We start from the raw sequence: 21,760 nt of genomic DNA on the forward strand, positions 1-21,760 counted from the left end.
GGTCCTCCATCTCTCTCTGTCCATAGTGTGTGGAAAGATTCTTCATTGCTGTTTCCGTAACGATTGTGTTTCGACCAGTGAGGGTTGTTAGCCCTGAGCTGAACCCCCGAGCCTGGAGGTCCAGTGTACCACCCTTAGTCTGGCCTCTACCCTTTGACATGTTTGGCATGGGTGGCCCTGCCAAGAACCAAAGCACAAGGCCCTGGCTCCAGCCAACCTAGCTCTCCAGCTCATTGAGGCTCACAAGCCTCCAAACCCTACGGCAAGGCTGTGGTCCTCTTGGAGGATGTGCCTATCTAAAGCACACTTGGAGATCCCTAATGAATTTGCCTCTTTGCCTCTACCACCATTCCTGGCAGTGCTTTCCACACACTCACCACACTATGTATTTAAAAAAAAATTACCTCTGACACCCCCGCCCCCTATACTTCCCTCCAATCACCTGAAAATTTTCCTCCCAGCACCTTAAAATTATGCTTCCCTAGTATTAGCCATTTCTGCCCTGGGGAAAAAGTCTTTGGCTGTCCACTCGATCTGTGTCTCCTATCATCTTGTACACCTCCATTAAGTCGCCTCTCATTCTCTTCCCTCCAAGGAGAAAGCTTGAGCTCACTCAACCTGTTCTCATAAGACATGGTCTCCAATGCAGGCCACATCCTGCCGAATCTCCTCTGCGCTCTCTAAGGTTTCCAAATCCTTCCAGTAATGAAGTGACCAGAACATGTGCAGTATTCTATGTGCAGTCCAAGTCTAACCAGAGTTTTATGGAGCTACAACATTACCTTGTGGCTCTGGAACTCAATCAATTAAATTTTTCAATCAATACTGCATGGATTTGAAAAAGGCAATGGCAAACCACTTCTGTAGAAACACTTACCAAGAGCAACCTTGGTCAAAGACCCTGATCGCTCACGTCATATGCCGCGGAACATAATGATGATGGTGGTGGATTTGATAATGCTTCAGTCTGTTAGTGCTTTCCTGTTTCCTGTTTACCTTGCTATCTCTGTCTCTTATTTCTGACTGTTTGCCCGTAGGTCCGAAGAGCTTTAAGAAATCAAATTTGAGTGCCAGGCATCACTGACTCACTCCACTGCGTGTTCCGTTTGTGGGTGCGAATTCCAGTGCCTCTTTGCTGTGTGTTTGCTTGGTGGCCTGGTGGGACACACCTCTGCCTCCCTAGTCAGGTTGTTGGGCCAAGACCTGCTACTGAAATGCTGTCATGAACTCCTGAAGCAGCGGTGTAGGAGGCTGGGCAGAGATGGATCAGGCATTACATGGACTCCTAGTTACCCCATGTATGTGATACCCTGAGCGGGGGAGTTTCTTCTGTCTTGGCCAATGTTCTTTTTTTAGAGTACAACAGCATACAACCAGGCTCTTTGGCCCATCTAGTGTGTGCCGAATAATTACTCTGCCGTTTCCCGTTGACCTGGTCCATGCTCTTCTCATCCATGTACTTATCCAAACCTCTCTTACATGTTAACGTCAAACCCACGTCCACCATCTCCGCTGGCAGCTTGTTACACAATCTCAGCACCCTCTGAGTGAAGAAATTTCCCCCAGGTTCCCCTTAAACATTTCACTTTTCACCCTTAACCCATGAACTCTATCTAGGCCTTTTGATAGGCTTCAATGAGATTCCCCCCTGCCTCCCCCGCTCATTTTAATAAACTCCAGCCAGTACAGACCTGGAGCCATCAAACACTCCTGATAAGTTAACCCTTTCATTCCTGGGGGGAAGGGATTCCTGGGATTAACTGAGGGGCAAACCCGTGTAGTCACTGTGAAAGTGAAAACTCCACCTCAGGGATCAGGATCAACCTTGGGTAACAGAGGCCTTGAGGCAACATCTTTATGACTTGCACCACTGCACTGCCTAGAGCAGAGCTGTGTCTGAAAGGTGCTGCAGGAATATAGATCTGTTTTGTTTTGGAGTAGGCTTATAGTGCTGTGCAAAAGCCTGGGGCGCATATATATAGCTAGCATGTCTAAGACGTTTGCGCAGACTGAGGTTGAGAATGGCAAAGGTGGAGCATCGTGGGAGAGATGTGGGACAGGTGACGGAGAAGGAGTGCTTGGGTGTGGGGGTGACACATGCAGCCCTGAGACTCCAGGCAAGGTCCTTTCATTCCAAACAATTGGTTTATTGATCATTACAGAATGTCTCTCTGGTGCTTCCTGCTCCCTCCCCTCTCCCTTCCCCTTTTCCCAACCATGATTCCCCTCTCCCTGCTCCCTTCCCACTCTCAGTCCACAATAGAGACCCATATCAGAATCAGGTTTATCATCATTCATGAAAGTAGTTTTTTTTTTGTATGGCAGCAGTACAGTGCAGAACTGCTACAGTACTGTGCAAAAGTCTTGGTCACTCTGTCTGTGTATATGTGCCTAAGACTTTCGGACAGTACTGTAGGCTGTGTTAAAATAAGCTGTTCTCTGAGGTGAGTTGGATGGCCTTGCTAATTCTCCAGGTCCTGTAGCTGGTAACCTGTTCAATTTTTTTTTCCAGATGAACATAGACCACCCAAGCCTCCAACAATTTCTGACTTTATCTTTCAATCCAAAAGTAAGGATTCCAAGAAGGGGAAAGTCAAACACAGGGAGAAGAACTACAGGTAGGCAATATCTTTTAGCCTTGTCTACCTCCCTGCCAATTTGTGCCTGGTCTCTGGTGTCTGGTCTCCAAAACCCACGAGAGAGCATCTCTTGGTTAGTGTTTAAGGCGCCACTTTTGGGTGCAGAGCTGATGAACAATACAGGGGGAGGCTGCCACCTCCTCGTTCCTACCCAAAGAGTGTTGAGAAATGCCAACGTGGGTAGCTTAAACTGTGTGGAGATGGGCCGTTCAGTCATCTTAAAGTTAAGGATTAGCTTTATTTGTGACATATGCATTGAAATATACAGCGAAATGTGTCGATGGCACCAGTGACTAACATAGTCCAAATATGCTAACTCCAACCCACAAACACAGGAAAATCTGCGGATACTGGAAGTCCAGAGTAACACACACATAACGCTGGAGGAACTCAGCAGGTCAGGCAGCATCTATGGGACAAGGAGTTAACTGTCAACGTTTCAGGCTGAGACCCATCTTCAGGACTCCAACCCAAACCGTCTCTGGAATGTGTGAGGAAACCCACGCTGTCATGGGAACAGTGCAAACTCCTTACAGACAGTGGCGGGGTCCAACATGGATGGCTGGCGCTGTAACTGCTACGTGACCGTGCCAACTCTGCTACTTCTCTTCCCTGTCCTTCTGAACAACCCCAAATTCAAAGTCAAGTTTGTACTCAAATGCAGGTGTACGTGCGCACATAGGTGCAAAGAAAACCTCCAACCATTCCAAAAGATGTAGGAGAAGAATTAGGCCATTGAGTCTGCTCCGCCATTTCATCATGCCGCATCCATTTCCCGCTCAGCCCCAGCCTCCTGTCTTCTCCCCATATCCCTTCATGCCGTGACCAATCAAGAATCTATCAACCTCTGCCTTAAGTATACACAATGACCTGACCTCCACAGCCGCAAGTGGAAACAAATTCCACAGATTTACCACTCTCTGGCTAAAGAAATTCCTCCTCATTTCAGTTCTAAATGGTTGTCCCTCTATTCTGAGGCTGTGCCCTCTGGTCATAGACTCCCCCACCATAGGAAATATTCACTCTGTTGAGGCCTTTCAACATTTGATAGGTTTCAATGAAATCCCCCCCCTCATTCTTCTGACTTTCAGTGAGCACAGGCCCAGAGCCATCAAAGGCTTCTCATATGACAAGCCTTTCAGTCCCTGAGTCATTTTTGTGAACCTGCTCTGAACCCTCTCCAATGTCAGCACATCCTTTCTTAGATAAGGGGCCCAAAACTGCTGTCAATACTCCCAAGTGAGGCCTCACCAGTGCTTCGTAAAATCTCAACATTACATCCTTGCTTTTATATTCTAGTCCTCTGGAAATGAATGCTAACATTGCATTTGCCGTCCTCACCACCAACTCAGCTCATTCGGGCTTGACCCAGCTAGCGAAACCCTAATGTGGTAAGGCCACGTCTGGAGTATTGCATGCAGTTCTGGTTGCTCCACTATCTAGGAAGGATGTTGAGTCTTTGGAGAGGTTTATCCGAATGCTGCCTGGTTTAGTGGTCATGTCCTATCATGAGAGGCTGGACAAACTTGGGTAGTTTTCTCTGGAGCGGTGGGGGTTTAGGGGAGATCTGATAGAGGTTTATAAGGTTATGAGAGACATGGGTAGAGTAGACAGGGAATATGTCCTGATGAAGGGGCTCAGCCCAAAATGTTGACTGTACTCTTTTCCATAGATGCTGCCAGGCCTGCTGAGTTCCTCCAGCATTTTGTGTGTGTTGCTCAGGTTTCCAGCATCTGCAGATTTCCTCTTGTTTGTGTAGACAGGGAGTATTTGTTTCTTGGTGCAGAAATGTCTTAATACCAGAGGGCATGCATTGTAGGTGAAAGGGGGGAGGTTCAAAGGGGATGTGGAGTAAGCGTTTCACTGGGAGAGTTGTGGCTGCCTGGTAAGAGATGTTTGGATAGGCACGTGGATGTGAGGAAGATGGAGGGATGTGGAAACGGTGTAGGTTGGAGGGATTAGTGTTTGGGTGTTTTTGAGTTGCTTTTTAGCTGGTTTGGCACAACATTGTGGGCAGAATGGCCTGTTTCTGTGCTGTACTGGTCTATGTTCTCTAACAGTTCAACAACGCAGTGATTACTTTGCACTAAAATCGACATTGTCTTTTCTTGTTCCAAATGTAAAAAACTATATAATTTACATTTAATTTGTGTTTTTCTCGAGAGTGCTGCACATCTGATGCATTATTTATTGAGATACAGCACACTATAGGCCCTTCTGGCCCTTTGAGCTGCACCATCCATGGATCCCACGATTGAATCCTGGCCTAATTACGGGAGAATTTACAATGACCAATGAACCTTCCAGTGGTTTCTACAAGGAAATCTACGTTGTCATGGGAAGAGCATTCAAACTCCTTACAGGCAGAGGAGGGAATTGAACTCGTGTCACCTGCACTTTAAAGTGTTGTGCTAACCACTATGCCCTATGAGCCTGTGAGGCTGCTGCAAGTATGTTTTTCATTGCATGTGTGGAAACGACAATAAATTCACCTCTGCAGCGGCCTGGCAGTCACGTTGCATCATAGACACAATGTTCACGAAAAATATAAACCAACGACATGAATTGTACAAAATTATCCAAGTAAGAACACAATTATATTGAAACAAACAGTCCATTGTAGTGCTAAGTGGTCATAATATTGCTATACTGGGGTAGCAATCAGGGGTGTGCAGGTTTGGAATCTTGTGTGCCTCAATGACCTAGAGAGCTACGAGGGGCGATTGATAAGTTCGTGGCCTACGGTAGATGGAGTCAAGTTTAGAAAACCTAGCACATTTATTTTTCGTACATCTACACACTTAGTCCAGCAGTTGTGGAGCATACGGGTCCCTTCTTTGTAGAAGTCGGCATCTTAGACCTCCAGAAGTGGTCCACAGCAGGGGTGATTGATAAGTTCGTGACCTAAGGTAGAAGGACTTGAGTTGTTAACTTCAAACTTTCTGCATTTTCACTCAGAGTTGAACTGCACGTGCATGTAACGAGAGCTGTATAACTAATCTCCTTCTACCTTAGGCCACGAACTTATCAATCATCCCTGCTGTGGACACTTCTATAAAGAAGGGATCGGTATGCTCCACGACCGCTGGACTAAGTGTGTACCTGTAGGAGGGGACTATGTTGAAAAATAAATGTGCTAGGTTTTCTAAAATTGACTCCTTCCAGCTTAGGCCACAAACTTATCAATCACCCCTCGTATGTTGGCTGGAATCAGGGCTTTGTGGTTTGGCTCTTGGTAGGGTCACGCATGCAAAACAGGCCAAAGGGTAGAGGCCAGACTAAGAATAGTCACCAGTCCTCCAGGTTTTGGGGTTCAGTTCAGGGCTGACAACCCTGACTGGTCAAACAAAGTTGTTATGGAAACAGCAATGAAGAATCCTTCTACATCTGAGTGTGACGGTATTCCTGAGTCTCCACATGGGACCTGCGTGAATGACAGGAGTGAAAACCTGAGCCACTGACACGATGAAGGAAGCCCTGAACACTGCCAGAGATGAAGGATCTTGGTTGCTGCCCTAAACACCCGTGGCATAACGGGCAAGCCGGGCATTGTTTAGAGATGCAGCATGGTAACAGGCCCTTTCCGGCATTACAAGCCCACCCATGTGACCAATTAACCCACCAACCCTAACCAGTGCGTCTTTGGAACCTGGGAGGAAACCAGAGCACCCGGAGGAAAGCCATGCGGTCACAGTGAAAGCATACAAGCTCCTCACAGACGGTGCTGTAATAGTGTTACGCTGACTGCTACGCTACCGTACTGTCCCCACAGTCTGACAGCCAGTGCATGTCACACGTCCTGCTGACGCCAGGCAGACCATCCCTGAGGAGTATTGATAATGGCGGGGGAGATCACCCGTCTTGTAAAGACACTGCCCAGAAGAAGACACTTCTGTAGAGAAATTTGCCAAGAATAATCATGGAAAAACCATGATCACCCATGTCATACAATACGGCACAGAATGAACAAAATAACTTGCCAAAATAACTTTTCCTGAACCTAGTAACGTGGGACTTCAGGCTTTTGTATGGCTGGGAATGAGAGAAGGGGGTGGGTTTGGGGGGCGGGCGGCACGCGCGGGGAGAAAAATGGCTTTTCAGTGCTGATGTCCTGAAACATTCCCGAATCTCGATCCTATCCAGTGACCTAATAGCCAGGAACTGAGTGTGGAGGGTTGCACTGGTGAAATGGACTTTGTTTTTTTTCTGTAGCATGCATGATGATCGCTGGGAAACACCTGAAGCTGAAGTGGAGGAGAAACAGGCAAGTAAACAGCCAGATCTTCAGTGCAGTGGTGTACTGGAGGCCCAGCACTGTACAGCTCTTTCAGCTCATGATGTGATGACCTTTTAACCTTCTCTAAGATCAACTTAACCCTTTCCTCCCACATCGTTCTTCATTTTTCCTTCATCCATGTTTAAAGTTCAAAGTATACGTTTTACAACCTTGAGATTCATCTCCTTACAGGCAGCCACAAACCCAGTAGAACCCATTTTTAAAAAACCGTCAAACGCCCGATGTGTTTTTTAAAAAAAGAGCAAGTAGCATTCAGAACTAAAGTTCACAGAAGTGCGCGCACAGCCACGAAGCCAATCCTTCAGTGCAGCCAATTCAGGAGCCCATTAGTTGCAGGACACAGCCTCAGTTCAGTACAGGGATGAGAAAATCTCACAGAGCAGTGAGCTGAAATGGCCCATATCTCGCCTCCGGTCTCGACACCCCAACCTTTTCAATCTAGCCATGTGCCTATCTACGTGCCTCTTGTATGTCCCCAGTATTTCTGGTTCTAGCAGCACTCTTGATTGACTTTCAGGCACCCGCCACTCTCTGTAAAATACCTACCACTGACATTCTCCCTCCTAGCACCTTAAAATGATCCCTCATATTAGCCATCTCCGCCTGGGACGGTCCCTGGCTGTCCACTCGATCTATGCCTCTTACCATCTTGTACACCTCTATCAAGTCACCTCTCATCCTGCTTCACTTCAAAGGGTGAAGCGCTAGCTCAGCCAACCTACCCTCATAAAACATGCTGTCGAATCCAGGCAGCATCCTGGTAGATCTCCTCCACACCCTCTCTAATGCTTCCACATCCTTCCTATAGTGAGGTGACCAGAACTGAACACAGTACTCCGAGTGTGGTCTAATAGTGTTTCATAGAGCTGCAGCGTTACCTCATGGCTCTTGAACTCAATCCCCTGACTAAAGATGGCCAACACACCATAACCTTTCTTAACCATCGTATCAACTTGTGCGACAACTTTGAGGGATCTGTGGACACAGACCAAGGATCCCTCTGTTCCTCCACACTGCGAAGAATCCTACCACTAACCTTGTACTTTGCCTTCAAGTTCGATCTTCCCAAAGTGAATCACCTCTCACTTCTCTGTATTGAACTCCATCTGCCTCTTCTCAGCCCAGCTTTGCATCCTGTCTGTATGCCATTGTAACCTATGACAATCTTCAACAACACCACCCACCTTCATGTCAAACGTAGGGGTGGGAAACAGCCACTTGGGTTGTATTGTGCTCCCCCCTGTAAAGGGAGATGTCTGTAAATGTTACACCTGAGATACATTAACGGGAAAGAATGACCATAATGGGAGAGGGAAATGCATTGGAAGGAAACGAGTGACCAGGAATACACACAGGCAGAGTTTGTGAGGTTAGTTTGGACTTGATAAGGGGTGGTGGTGTCAATACAGACGTAAGGTGTGGAACAGTAGAGCATACAACTGATCCTTTGGACAACGATGTTGTGCTGACCCTGTTCAATCTAAACCCTTCCCTCCTACCCAGGGCATGCCCTCTTATTGGTACCATCGGGATTGAGGTACAGGAGCCTGAAGGCAGACACTCAATGATCCAGGAACAGCTTCTTCCCCTCTGTCATCCAATTTCTGAATGGGCATTGAAACCACGAACACTACCTCACTACTTTTTATTTCTGTTTTTGCAGTACATTTAACTATTTAATATACATATAAATATTTACTGTGATTCAGTTTTTTTCTATATTTATCATGTATTGCATTGTACATGTTTACACACAATACGTAGATAGGTGAAGGAGCAGGTAGTGTTGAGGAAGCAGGGAGAAGGGGCGAAGAAATGGCAGATGGATTACGGTGTTAGAAAGTGTATGGTAATGCACTTTGGTGGAAGAAATAAAAGCGTAGACAATTTTCTTAAATATAGAGAAAATTCAAAAGTCTGAGGTGCAAAGAGACTTGAGAGATGTGTAGGATTCCTTAAAGGTTAACTTGAGTCAGTGGTGAGGAAGACAAATGCAATGTTAGCATTTATTTCAAGAGGACTAGAATATAAAAGCAAGGATGTAATATTGAGGCTTTATAACGCACTGTTGAGGCTCCACATGGAGTATTGTGAGCAGTTTTGGGCTGCTTATTTAAGAAAGGATGTGCTGACATTGGTGAGGGCCCAGAGGAAGTTCATGAGAATGATTCTGGGAATGTAAGGGTTAACATGTGAGAGGCATTTGATGGCTCTGGGCCTGTACTTGCTGGAACTTAGAAGAGTGGTGGAGGGGGAGGGTGGGGGAATCTTAATGAAACCTTATTAATGAAATCTTAATGATAGAGTGGATGTGGAGAAGGTGTTTCGTATGGTTGGAGAGTCTTGGACCAGAAGTCACAGCCTCAGAATAGAGGGACATCTATTTAGAACAGGTGAGGAATTTCTTTAGCCCAAGGATTGTGAATCTGTGGAATGTGTTGCCACATTTGGCTGTGGAGGACAGGTCATTGGGTATATTTAAGGCGGAGGTTGATAGGTTCTTGACTAGTTGGGTTACAAGAGGAGGGAGTAGGATGCGGTTGAGAGGGAAATACATCAGTCATGATGAAATGGTGGAGCAGACCCAATGGGCTGAATAGCCTAATTCAGCTTCTGTGTCTTATGATCTTATAGGTAAGAGGAGTATGGACAGCGATGGCCTATGGCTCAGGTGTGGGTTGATGGGACTGGGCAGAGTAAGAGTTTAGCATGAACTAGATGGGCCAAAAGACCTGTTTTATGACTCTATGACCACTTTCTTTCTTGTCTGAGGACGGTGTTCCCCTGGTGGCTGAATCAATATGTGCTCTCTTCGTCCAGTGAAACATTGAATGATTATCTTGGAGCTCAGAGCTCCATGTTAATCTGCATTAGATACACAGCTGAGCAGTTGGAGGACTTGTGACCAGGTTGCCCATCTGTGAAGCACCATCAGTTTAATGTTGTCCTGTTGCAAGGATTTTAACCCAAAGCATCAACAGTTCCTTTGCCTTCTCCCACATGCTGCTCGACCCAGAGTTCCTTCAGCCAATTGTTGTATCAGTTAAATGTTCTTGTCCTTGCAGGAGAAGGAGTTGAAAGCCCCACCTCCCAAGCACTCTGAGAGCAAGGTCGATGTGGATGAGTCTCCTGCAGATGATGCTGATGATGATGATGATCAATGGGAAGACGCCAGCGACAGTGAAGAGGAGGTTGTTGGAGAGGATGTGTCAGAGGGTGAGGAGGAGGCAGAGGATTTGAATGAGGAAAAGAAGGAAGATGGTGGAGGAACAAAGAAGCAGGAGGTGCAGAGCACTGACCAAAGTCCAGAGGTTGAAGCCAAAGACCAGCGAGTCAGGAAGTCCCGGGAGACACCCAGACTACACATCAAAGATGATGCCGAGATCCCGGCAGATACAGAATCCAAACCCCTCAGTCCGTTCTCGCTTGAAGGATATCATCCGGTCAAAGACTGGGCAGAGGAAGTAGAAATCGCTTCGCCCAGAACCAATGTGTTACAGAATCCCCTCCAGTCTGCCTCCACCGGCAAATCTTCCCAGGACGACATCAGGGCTAATGGTAAGATCAGTGAATGGAAACTTTCCACAGAGAATGTAGATTTCATTTGAATTTGTTTTCATATTAACTCCTGTTTTTTATATTCACTTTTCCCACTATTTTTGCTCTTTTTGTGCACTAGTTATTCAATTTGTATATAATGTTCGTTCATAATGTGTACACATCCTATGACATGGGCCATCGTGGTCTTTCCATGACCGTGATTGTTCTTGGGAAATTTTCCCACAGAAGTGATTTGCCATTGCCTTCATCTGGGCAGTGACTTTACAAGATGGGTGACCCCAGCCATTATCAATACTCTTCAGAGATTGTCTGCCTGGCGTCAGTGGTTGCATAACCAGGAGTTTTGACCTGCACCAGCTGCTCATACGACCATCCACCACCTGCTCCCGAGGGGAGACTTGCAGCATGGGCAACTGCCGGTCTTCCATACAACCTTGCCCAGGCCTGCGCCCTGGAGAGTGAAGACTTTCCAGGTGCAGATCCATGGTCTCGCAAGACTAACGGATGCCTTTCTTTCTTTCTTTATTTATTTATTATATATAAATGTTTACATATGATGCTTATATATAACATGCGTTTATATGTGCATATTATATCTATTATTTATTAAATACGATATAAATGATTTTTTCTTTTTGTCATTTATAGTTTATTTTGTGGCTTGCACTGTACTGCTGCCACAAAACAACAGATTTCAGAACAGAGTCTTGTGAAAATATTCCTCGCCCAGCCCTTTGTTCACACAAATGAGTATTACAGCCAGGGATTTTGATCAATTTAACTGAGAATTTTTACTTGTGAATCACATGCTCCTTTTTTCACAGTAGAACCCGAAAAACAGGGAAAATTGTGAAGCCTGAAAAACTAAACCATCACAAACTGAAATGTCAGCAATTCAGAAGTGTCCTTCCCCTTTGCTCAGTACTTAGTTGACCTCCCTCTCGCAGCTGTTACAGCCAGTAGTCTTTCTGGATAAGTCTCCATTGGCTTTGCACAACATGATAGAACAAGATTTGCACATTCATCCTTGCAAAATCGTCCAGGCAGTGCGAGGTTATTAAAGGAGCAGTGGTGGACAGTAGTCTCGAGGTCTTGTCAGAGATGTTCAGTTGGGTTATGGCCAGGACTCTGACTGGGCCACTCAGTGACATCAGTTTTCTTCATTTGAAGCCACTCCATGGTTGCTCTGACAGTGTGCTTTAGGTTGTTGTCCTGCTGAAAGATGAATTTCCTCCCCAGTTTAAGCTTTTTGGCAGAGGCTAGCAGGTTTTTATCCAGGATCTCTGTGTATTTAGTAGTATTCATCTTCCTATCAATCCTGACCAGATTGCCAGTCCCTGCTGCTGGAAAGCATAAGACCAGAAGATATAGGAGCAGGAGTAGACCATTCAGCCCATCGAGTCCGCAATCAATCATGGGCTGATCTAACTCTTCCAGTCATCCCCACTCCCCTGCCTTCTCCCCATACCCTTTGATGCCCTGGCTATCAAGAACCTATCTATCTCTGCCTTAAATGCACCCAATAACTTGGCCTCCACAGCTGCTCATGACAACAAATTCCACAGATTTACCACCCTCTGACTAAAGTAAACTTTTCTGCATCTCTGTTCTAAATGGAAGTCCTTCAATTCTGAAGTCGCATCCGCTTGTCCAAGACTCTCCTACCATGGAAAATAACTTTGCCATTCAGGCCTTTTAACATTCAGAATGTTTCAATGATATCCCCCCCATCTTCCTGAACTCCAGGGAATACAGCCCAAGAGCTCCCAGATGTTCCTCGTATGGTAACCCTTTCATTCCTAGAATCATTCTCATGAATTTTCTCCGAACCCTCTCCAATGTCAGTATATCCTTTCTAAAATAAGGAGCCCAAAACTGCACACAGTACTTCAAGTGTGGTCTCACTAGTGCCTTATGGAGCCTCAAGATCACATCCCTGCTCTTATATTCTAAACCTCTAGAAATGAATGCCAACATTGCATTCGCCTTCCTCACCACCGACTCAACCTGGAGGTTAACCTTTAGGGTATCCTGCATAAGGACTTCCAAGTCCCTTTGCCTCTCTGCATTTTGAATTCTTTCCCCATCTAAATAATTTCTTTCACCAAAGTATGACCATACACTTTCCAACATTGTATTTCATTTGCCACTTCTTTACCCATTCCCCTAAACTACCTAAGACTCTGTGCAGCCTCTCTGTTTCCTCAACACTTCCCACAGCTCCACTTATCTTTGTATCATTGGCAAATTTAGCCACAAATCCATTAATCCCATAGACCACATCGTTGCCATACATCGTAAAAAGCAGCGGTCCCAACACCAACCCCTGTGGAACTCCACTGGTAACCGGCAGCCAGCCAGAATAGGATCCCTTTATTCCCACTCTCTGTTTTCTGCTGATCAGCCAATGCTCCACCCATGCTAGTAACTTCCCTGTACTTCCATGGGCTCTTATCTTGTTAAGCAGCCTCATGTGCAGCACCTTGTCAAAGGCCTTCTGAAAATCCAAGTACACCACATCTACTGCATCTCCTTTGTTTATCCTGCTTGTAATTTCCTCAAAAAATTACAGAAGGTTAGTCAGGCAGGATTTTCCTTTCAGGAAACTATGCTGGCTTTGGCCTATCTTGTCATGTGCCTCCAGGTATTCCGTAATCTCATACCTAACAATTGATTCCAAAAACTTCCCAACTACTGATGTCAGGCTAACAGGTCTATAGTTTCCTTTTTGCAGCCTCCCACCCTTCTTAAATAGCAGAGTAACATCTGCAATTGTCCAGTCATCCGGTACAATGCCAGAATCTATTGATTCTTGAAAATTTATTGTTAATGCCTCTACAATCTCTCTAGCTACTTCCTTCAGAACCCAAGGGTGCATTCCATCAGGTCCAGGAGAATTATCCACCCTCAGACCATTAAGCTTCCTGAGCACCTTTTCAGTTGTAATTTTCACTGCACATACTTCAGTTCCCTGACACTCTTGAATGTCCAGTATACAGCAGATGTCTTCCACTATGAAGACTGATGCAAAATACGCATTCAGTTCCTCTGCCATCTCTGTATCTCTCATTATAATATCTCCAGCGTCATTTTCTATTGGTCCTATATCTACCCTCAACTCTCTTTTACCTTTTATATACTTTAAAAAAAAACTTCTAGTATCTTCTTTGATATTAGTCACCAGCTTCCTTTCATAATTCATCTTTTCCTTCCTAATGACCTTCTTAGTTTCCTTTTGCAAGTTTTAAAAGCTTTCCAATCCTCTATCTTCATACTAGCTTTGGCTGCCTTGTATGCCCTCTCTTTTGCTTTTACTTTGGCTCTGACTTCACTTGTCAGCCACGGTAGTGTCCTTCCATTCAAAAATTTCTTCTTATTTGTAATATATCCGTCTTGCACTTCCCTCATTTTTCACAGAAACTCCAGCGTCTTTTTACGCTCCCCTTGTGACAGCGTGGGTTTCCTCCAGGTGCCCTGGTTTCCTCCCGCAGTCCAAAGACTTACCAGTTGGTAGGTTAATTGTGCATTGTCCTATGATTAGGCAAGGGTTAAATCGGAGGATTGCTGGACAGCATGGTTTAAAGGGAAGGAAGGGCATATTCCACACTGTGTCTCAGTAAATAAATAAACTGTATCAACTGTGGGTGAGACAAGTCGAAAGCTCAATCTGTTGTTCCTCCACCTCCACCTCCACCTCGATGGGCAAGATGGCCTAATTCTGCCTCTACAGCCATTCAACCATACACATGTATACAGCTAAACGAAACCACCATTCCTCTGGGGCCATTCCTCTCCCCTTGCTCTGTGTCCCAGAGGAACGCTGTTTTAGCCTTGTCTCCCTTTGTTCTGTTTCCCAGAGGAACGATATTTCAGCCTTCTGTCCCCTTGTTCTGTATCCCAGAGGAATGATGTTTCAGTGTTATCTCCACTTGTTCTGTATCCCAGAGGAACGATGTTTCAGTGTTATCTCCTCTTGTTCTGTGCTGCTAGAAGCCTCTGGTCCAACAGCTTGAGTTAATGGTCATGCTTTTGTTTGGCAGCAGAGTTGGAGCCTCAGGTCGCCCCTACCAACTGTGATCCTCCCCCCTCCAGAGAACTCGCTGGGCAGGGGTCCATGGCTGCCACTGAGCCCGGTGAGATTGGAGGCCAAGATCCTCCTGCTGCGAGGCCAGAGCAGGAAACTGAGCGCACCGCTGACAACACGGCCACCATAGAAGCAGTGGAAGTGGAGGGAGAAGCAAGGTCCAGGACGGAGGTCAGCGGACATGCAGGTTAGTGCTTTTGTGCAGTACAGTCATACCTCTGATCCAAGCTACAAACGGCAGCCACACAGTAACACGGAGCTCAGGGTTAGTTCCTGCGGCACACTGAGGTCCTGGATTCTTCTACAAAAGGGATGCCCAGACATTCAATCTCCCCGTAACAGTCAGAATACCCCCGTGACTTCTCACATCATGTCCCTCCAGTCTCAGCTCCTTGTTTATACCATGACATCAAAATTACTCGTTTGGAGGGAGGTAGTTCAAGGAAAGGTTGTGACTCACTTTCAGAACGTTGAGTGAACATGCTGTACTGAAAATATTTTAGCTCGATCAGACATTGAACAAGTCTCCCCTCTGCTCATGACAAAGACCAAACCAGTTCCCCTGTGTGTCCTGGGACTGATATTTAGATTGTTATCATATTATAGAACTATAAGATATAGGAGCAGAATTAGGCCATTCAGCCCACCGGGTTTGCTCCACCATTTCATCATGGCTGATCTATTTCCTTCCCTGTCCCAATCTTCTGCCTTCTCCCCGTATCCCTTCATGCCCTGACTAATCAAGAATCTATCAACTTCTGCCTTAAATATACCAGTGGCTTGGCCTCCACAGCTGCCTTTGGCAACAGATTCCACAGATTCTCCACCTTCCGGCTCAAGAAATTCCTCCTCATCGCCGTTCTAAAAGGAATTCCCTCTATCCTGAGGCTGAGTCTTCTGGTTTTAGACTCCCCACCGGAGAAAACATCCTCTCCACATCCACTCCATTGAGGCCTTTCAACATTCAATGGATTTCAATGAGAAACTCATTCTTCTGAACTCCAGTAGGTAAAGGCCCAGAGCCATCAAACACTCCTCATATGATAAGTCTTCCAATCCCAGAATCATTTTTGTGAACCTCCATTGAACCCTCTCAAATGTCAGCACATCTTTTCTTAGTTAAGGGGCCCAAGGCTGCTCACAATACTCCAAGTGAGGCCTCAGTAGTGCCTTATCAAGCCCAACATTACATCCTTGCTTTTATATTCTAATCCTCTCAAAATGAATGCTAACATTGCATTCGCCTTCCTCACCACCGACTCAACCTACAAATTAGCATTTAGAGAATTCTGCACAAGGACTCCCAAGCCCTTTGCACCTCAGACTTTTGAATTTTCTCTCCATTTAGAAGGTAGTCAATGCTTCTACCAAAGTGTGTGACCGTACATTTCCCAATACCATATTCCATCTGCCACTTCTTTGCCTGTTCTCTGAATCTGTCCAAGTCTTCTGTAGCCTCTTTACTTGCTCAAAACTACCTGCTCCTCCATCTATCTTCATATCTTTCACAAACTTGGCCACAAAGGTATCAGTTCCATCAGCCAAATCATTGATGTATAACGTAAAAAGCAGTCCCAACACGGGACCCTGTGCACTACCACTAATCACGACTAGAAAAAAGATCCCTTTATTCCCACTCTTTGCCTAGTATCTTTCCTGTAATAGCATGGGCTTGTTGAAGGTCTTCTGAAGTTCCAAGTACACAAGCTCACCTTTTTTCCTTTGTCTATCCTGCTTGTTACTTCCTCAAAGAATTCCAACAGATTTGTCAGGCAAGATTTCCTATTTTGTTATGTGCCTCCAAGTACCCCGAAACCACATACTTAATGATCAACTCCCAACATCTTCCCAACCACTCAGATCAGGCTAATTGGCTTATAATTTCCTGTCTTCTCCCTGGAGAGTGGAGTGAGAGTTTGTTCTCCACATATTACTAGTCATGTTTCCGATCTAATAAGAGTGGCCACATTTCAAAATGTATTTCATTGGTTTTAATTTGCTTGGAAATGTAATGAAACATCATACACATCTTGTATGGAACTAGTAACTCACTGCTTATTAATACACAGAACATTACTGCACAATACAGGCCCTTTAGCCCACAATGTTGTGCCAACCCTTTAACCTAATGTAAGATCAATCTTACCCTTCCTTCCTATGTAGCCCTTCATTTTTCTATCATCCACGTGCTTAGCCAAGAGTCTTAAATGTCCTAATATATCTCTCTTTGCCACCACCCCTGCAGGGTGTTCCAGACATCCACCACTCTCTGTGTAAAAACACTACCTTTGACATCCTCCCCCCTATACTTCCCTCCAATCTCCTTAAAATTATGTCCCCATATTAGTCAATTTCACTCTGGGGTGGGGAGGAGTCTTTGGCTGTCCACTAGATCTGTGCCTTTTACTGTCTTCTACACCTCTATCAAGTCACCCCTCATCCTCCTTCGCTCCAATATTGTATGGTAGCCTTTCTTTGATAACATGACCAATTCTTTTCCAGACGCTGCTTGCAGGTATTCTCAATACCATGAAATTTCATCTCTTTACAGTACTGTGCAAAAGTCTTGGGCACCCTAAATTTTTTAATATAAATTTTGTTTGAGGTGTTTTTTTTGTCCTCTGCATTAGTGTGTCAGATCAATAGACCAAAGATTTCCAGACATTAACTTCTCTTTCTTTTCTTTTTAAATCTTTTTATTGAATAAGTATACAAAGGGTAAACCATAAAGGCACTAATACACTGTTAGAAATTACAGGAGATATTAATACAGAAGAAAAAATTGATACAGTGCAATTTAAACATAAAATAATATGGTAAAATAATAGTATACTAATTTTTATATATATATATATCAATAGAGAAAAAGAAAATAAACCCCAAAAAAGAGACCCCCAAAAAACCCCACCGTGCAACTAAACTAAAAGCAAAGCAAAGCAATGGGCTAACCTGGAAACAGGTAGAGTTAAAGAACTTAAAAATCACGTCCTCAAACCCGACCTCCATTAAAAAGAGTTAAAAAAAAAGGCAAGAAGGGAATATAAATATGGAACAAAAGAGAAAAAAAATTACATTAAATTAAAATATTGAATAGAAGATCTCCAGGTCTGTTCAAATTTAAGTGAGGAATCATAAAGATTACTTCTAATTTTCTCCAAATTTAAGCATAATATCGTCTGGGAAAACCAAAAAAAGGTAGTTGGAGCATTAGTCTCTTTCCAATGTTGTAAGATACATCTTTTCACCATTAAAGTAGGAAATGCAATCATTCTACGGGCTGAAGGGGTAAGATTACTGGAAATTTTAGGTAATCCAAAGATAGCAGTAATAGGATGAGGAGAGATATCTATATTCAATACCTTTGAGATAATATTAAAAATATCTCTCCAAAAAGTTTCCAGAGTAGGACAAGACCAAAACATATGAGTTAAAGAGGCTATCTGCCCCGGACATCTATCACAAAAAGGATTAATATGAGAATAGAAATGAGCTAATTTATCTTTGGACATATGTGCTCTATGAACAACTTTAAATTGAATTAGGGAATGTTTAGCACAGATAGAGGAAGTATTGACTAATTGTAAAATCTGCCCCCAGTCATCCACGGAAATAATAGAACCCAATTCTTGTTCCCAATCTGACCTAATCTTATCAAATGGAGCTTTCCTAAGTTTCATAATAATATTATAAATATTAGCCGTTACATCTTTCTGACATGGATTAAGGTTAATTATAGTATCTAAAATATATGTAGGAGGTAGCGTCGGAAAGGAAGAGAGTATAGTACTTAGGAAATTTCTAACTTGGAGATATCTAAAAAAATGTATTCTTGGTAAATTATATTTATTAGATAATTGTTCAAAAGACATAAGGGAACCATCTAAAAATAAATCCAAAAACCGTGAAATACCCTTAGTCTTCCAAATTTGAAACGCACGATCCGTGAAAGAGGGAGGAAAAAATAATGTTACCTAAAATAGGGATCGCTAGCAAATTGGTTGAGATCAAAAAATTTTCTGAATTGAAACCAAGTACGCAAGGTATATTTAACTATCGGGTTAGAGGCCAGTTTGAGGCGTTTCAAATCAAAAGGAAGAGAGGAACCTAAAATAGAGCCAAGTGCATAGCCCAACTTCTCAAAAAAAAAAATTAAGCATTACAGAAATGTTTGTATTTCGTTAAGCAAAGTAACTTTAAATAACGAACCACTTTTCAAATAAAAACTTGACTACTTTGTAGGTGTCTAGCCCAGTGCATGATTAAACAAAGATAACAAACAGGATGCTGATGATCAATGACATAATGAGTTGAATGAGCTAAATTGATTAACTGAAACAGAAACGGGTGTACAAGGAACAAATTGGGCGAAGGACAACCAAGCTAAAAGGTGAGGGTGTGGCTGATGTGACAGTTTAATCTTCAGATCATCAATTCTTACACCACGGTAAGAGTGAGCACAGCAACAGAACACGAGGTGGTCATCCTGTATCAGAAAGGTCTCTCCTAAGCAGAAATTTTGTGGCTGACAGGAGTTTCAAGATGAGCTGTCCAAGTTCTGCTGAAAAAGCACAAAGAAATGGGCAAGGTTGAGGACCAGAAACCAGTGGTCAGCCACAGAAACCAAGTGCAGCAGATGAGAGATACATCAAATTGACGTCCCTTCTAAATTGGAAAAAGTCCAGCACTGCTATCAGCTTTGAACTTGCACTGGAACCGAAGTAGACCCCTCTACAGTCCGGAGAAGTTTTATCAGAAGTAGTCTTCATGGAAGAGTTGCTGCCAAAAAGCTGTTCCTCTGAAGTGGAAACAGCCAAGAGACTCGCCTAAGCACGAAAACACAAGGACTGAGATGCTGAATAACAGTAGCAAGTGCTCGGGACTGACGAGTCCACACTTGAAATTTTTGGATCAAACAGGAGGCTGTCTGTCCGTAGAAAAGCTGGAGAGCACTACATTGACAAGTGTCTGCAGCCAACAGTGGAGTGCAGCAGAGGTTCCCTGCAAGTTCAGGGCTGTGTTTCTGCAAATGGAGTTGATGTTTTGGTTAGAATTAATGGAAACCTCAATGCTGAGAAGTACAAGCAAATTCTCATCCATCATGCATTACCATCAGGGAGGCGTCTGATCTGTCCCAACTTCATTCTGCAGCAGAACAATGACCTCAAACACATGGCTGAGGTCATAAGGAACTATCTTCAGCGAAAAGAAGAACGAGTTCTGCAACAGATGGTGTGGCCTTCACAGGGCCCTGATTGAGTCTGTCTGGGATTACCTGGAGAGACAGAAGGGAGACAGCTAAAGTCTGCAGAAGAACTGTGTGTGGCCAGTTCTCCAAGATGCTTGGAACAACCTACCAGCTGATTTTCTTATAAACCTGCACAGTAATGTACCCAAGAGAATTGATGCAGTTTTAAAGGCAAAGGCTGGTCACAACAAATATTGATTTGATTTTGTGTTTTTTTTTACTGTTTGCTGCTCTATATAGTAAATTTTTTGATATTTAGAAATTTTTCATTTCATTATTTTTGAAATCATCTTTGCTTTGCAGGATTTTGTTTTACATGTGCCTAAGACTTTTGCACAATACTGTCAGTGATTTAATTATAAATGAGAAAATCTGCAGATGCTGGAAATCGGAGCAACACACGCAAAGTGCTGGAGGAGCTCAGTCCTGCCGAAAGGTTTCGGCCTGAAACGTCGACTGTACTCTTTTCCTAGATGCTGCCTGGCCTGCTGAGTCCCTCCGGCATTTTGTGTGTGTTGCAGTGATGGTAATATTTGCTGTAGTGTAGGAGTTAGCACAGTGCTATTACAGTGCCAGTGACCTGGGCTTCAATTCCTGCCGCTGCCTTTAAGGGGTTTGTGTGTTCTCCTGTGGCTTTCCTCCAGATATGCTGGTTTCCTCTCACAGTCCGAAGATGTGCAGGTTAATCAGCTAGTTGGGTATAATTTGATGGGGCGGGCTCGTTGGGCTGGAAGGGATGTTACTGTGCTGTGTCTCTAAATAAAGTATTGATTATTTCAGGTTCAGGGTTCGATAACCCGTGATCTTCCCCTCCATCCAGTAAGGAACGTCACTGAATTTATATCACACCTCTTCAGAGTTCTGGCTCTCTGAAAGAAGAAAAGCAGTTAACCCATTCCTGCCCCTCTCCCTGATTCAACCGCATTACATGTTTATTGTCAGATAATTATCTGTTTCCCATGTTTGTATTTTTTGATAGATTCTCCTTCCACCAACGTTCCCTCTAATTCAGGGCTCCCAACCTGGGCTCCATGGACCCCTTGCTTAATGGTATTGGTCCATCGGAACCCCTGCTCTAAATTTTTTTTCACAGCTAAGTGGAGCAGTTGTTGTGTTATTTATTAATTGAAGGCTATAATGAAATATAGTACAGCAAAGAAAACCTTTTATGTTTCATAAACTCTTTCTAGCTGTGTCCAACTCCAGCAGCGCGGCCAAAAAGGCTAGATGCACTGGAGCACTTCAGGTGCTGCGGGGCTGCGCACCCATGCAGCTGAGTGGGAACAGTGCCCACCACACAGAACATAGAACAGTTCAGCACAGGAACAAGGCCCTTCAGCCCACAGTGTTGTGCCGAAACAGCTAAAAAGTAAATCAAAAAACACAAAAACTAATCCCTTCTTCCTCAAAATGTACATATCCCTCTGTCTTCCTCATATTCCTGTGCCTATTTAAATGTCTTTTAAAAGCCTCTAATGTATTTGCCTCTATCTCCATACCAGGCAGCACATTCCAGGCATCCACCACTCTCTGAGTGAAAAAAACTTACCCCTCACATCCCCCTTGAACTTCCCCCCTCTCACCTTCAATGCATGCCACTGTTATTAGACATTTCAACCCTGGGAAACAGATACTCCCTGTCTACTCTATCTATGCCTCTCATAATCTTATAAACCTCTGTCAGATCTCCACTCAGCCTCTGTCACTCCAGAGAAAACAACCCAAGTTTATCCAGCCTCTTGTGGTAGCACACACCCTCTAAACCAGGCAGCATCCTGGTGAACCTCTTCTGCACCCTCTCCAAAGCCTCAACATCCTTCCTGTAGTGGGGTGACCAGAATTGACCACCATTGAAAAGTGTCTTCACCTATCACCTGCCAGCTTGTTCTCCTTCCCCCCCCCCACCCCTCACAGCCTCCCTATTATGGATTCTT

The 21,760-nt window shown here is 44.3% G+C and overlaps 1 protein-coding gene across 4 annotated transcripts in view; it reads left to right on the forward strand.

Moving 5' to 3' along the window:
* The window catches only part of ccdc9 (coiled-coil domain containing 9), a 96,863-nt gene that overhangs the window by 53,803 nt on the left and 21,300 nt on the right, over positions 1–21,760 (forward strand). For 3 of the 4 annotated variants that reach the window (XM_072274447.1, XM_072274451.1, XM_072274449.1), the window contains exons 10-13: positions 2,513–2,618; positions 6,852–6,903; positions 10,002–10,494; positions 14,538–14,768. In XM_072274447.1, the coding sequence (XP_072130548.1) occupies positions 2,513–2,618; positions 6,852–6,903; positions 10,002–10,494; positions 14,538–14,768 (882 nt within the window). The remainder of the gene's footprint in view (positions 1–2,512; positions 2,619–6,851; positions 6,904–10,001; positions 10,495–14,537; positions 14,769–21,760) is intronic. The other variant, XM_072274450.1, reaches the window with a different exon arrangement.

The sequence above is a fragment of the Mobula birostris genome, chromosome 12 (genome assembly GCF_030028105.1).
Source record: "Mobula birostris isolate sMobBir1 chromosome 12, sMobBir1.hap1, whole genome shotgun sequence".
NCBI classification, from domain to species: domain Eukaryota; kingdom Metazoa; phylum Chordata; class Chondrichthyes; order Myliobatiformes; family Myliobatidae; genus Mobula; species Mobula birostris.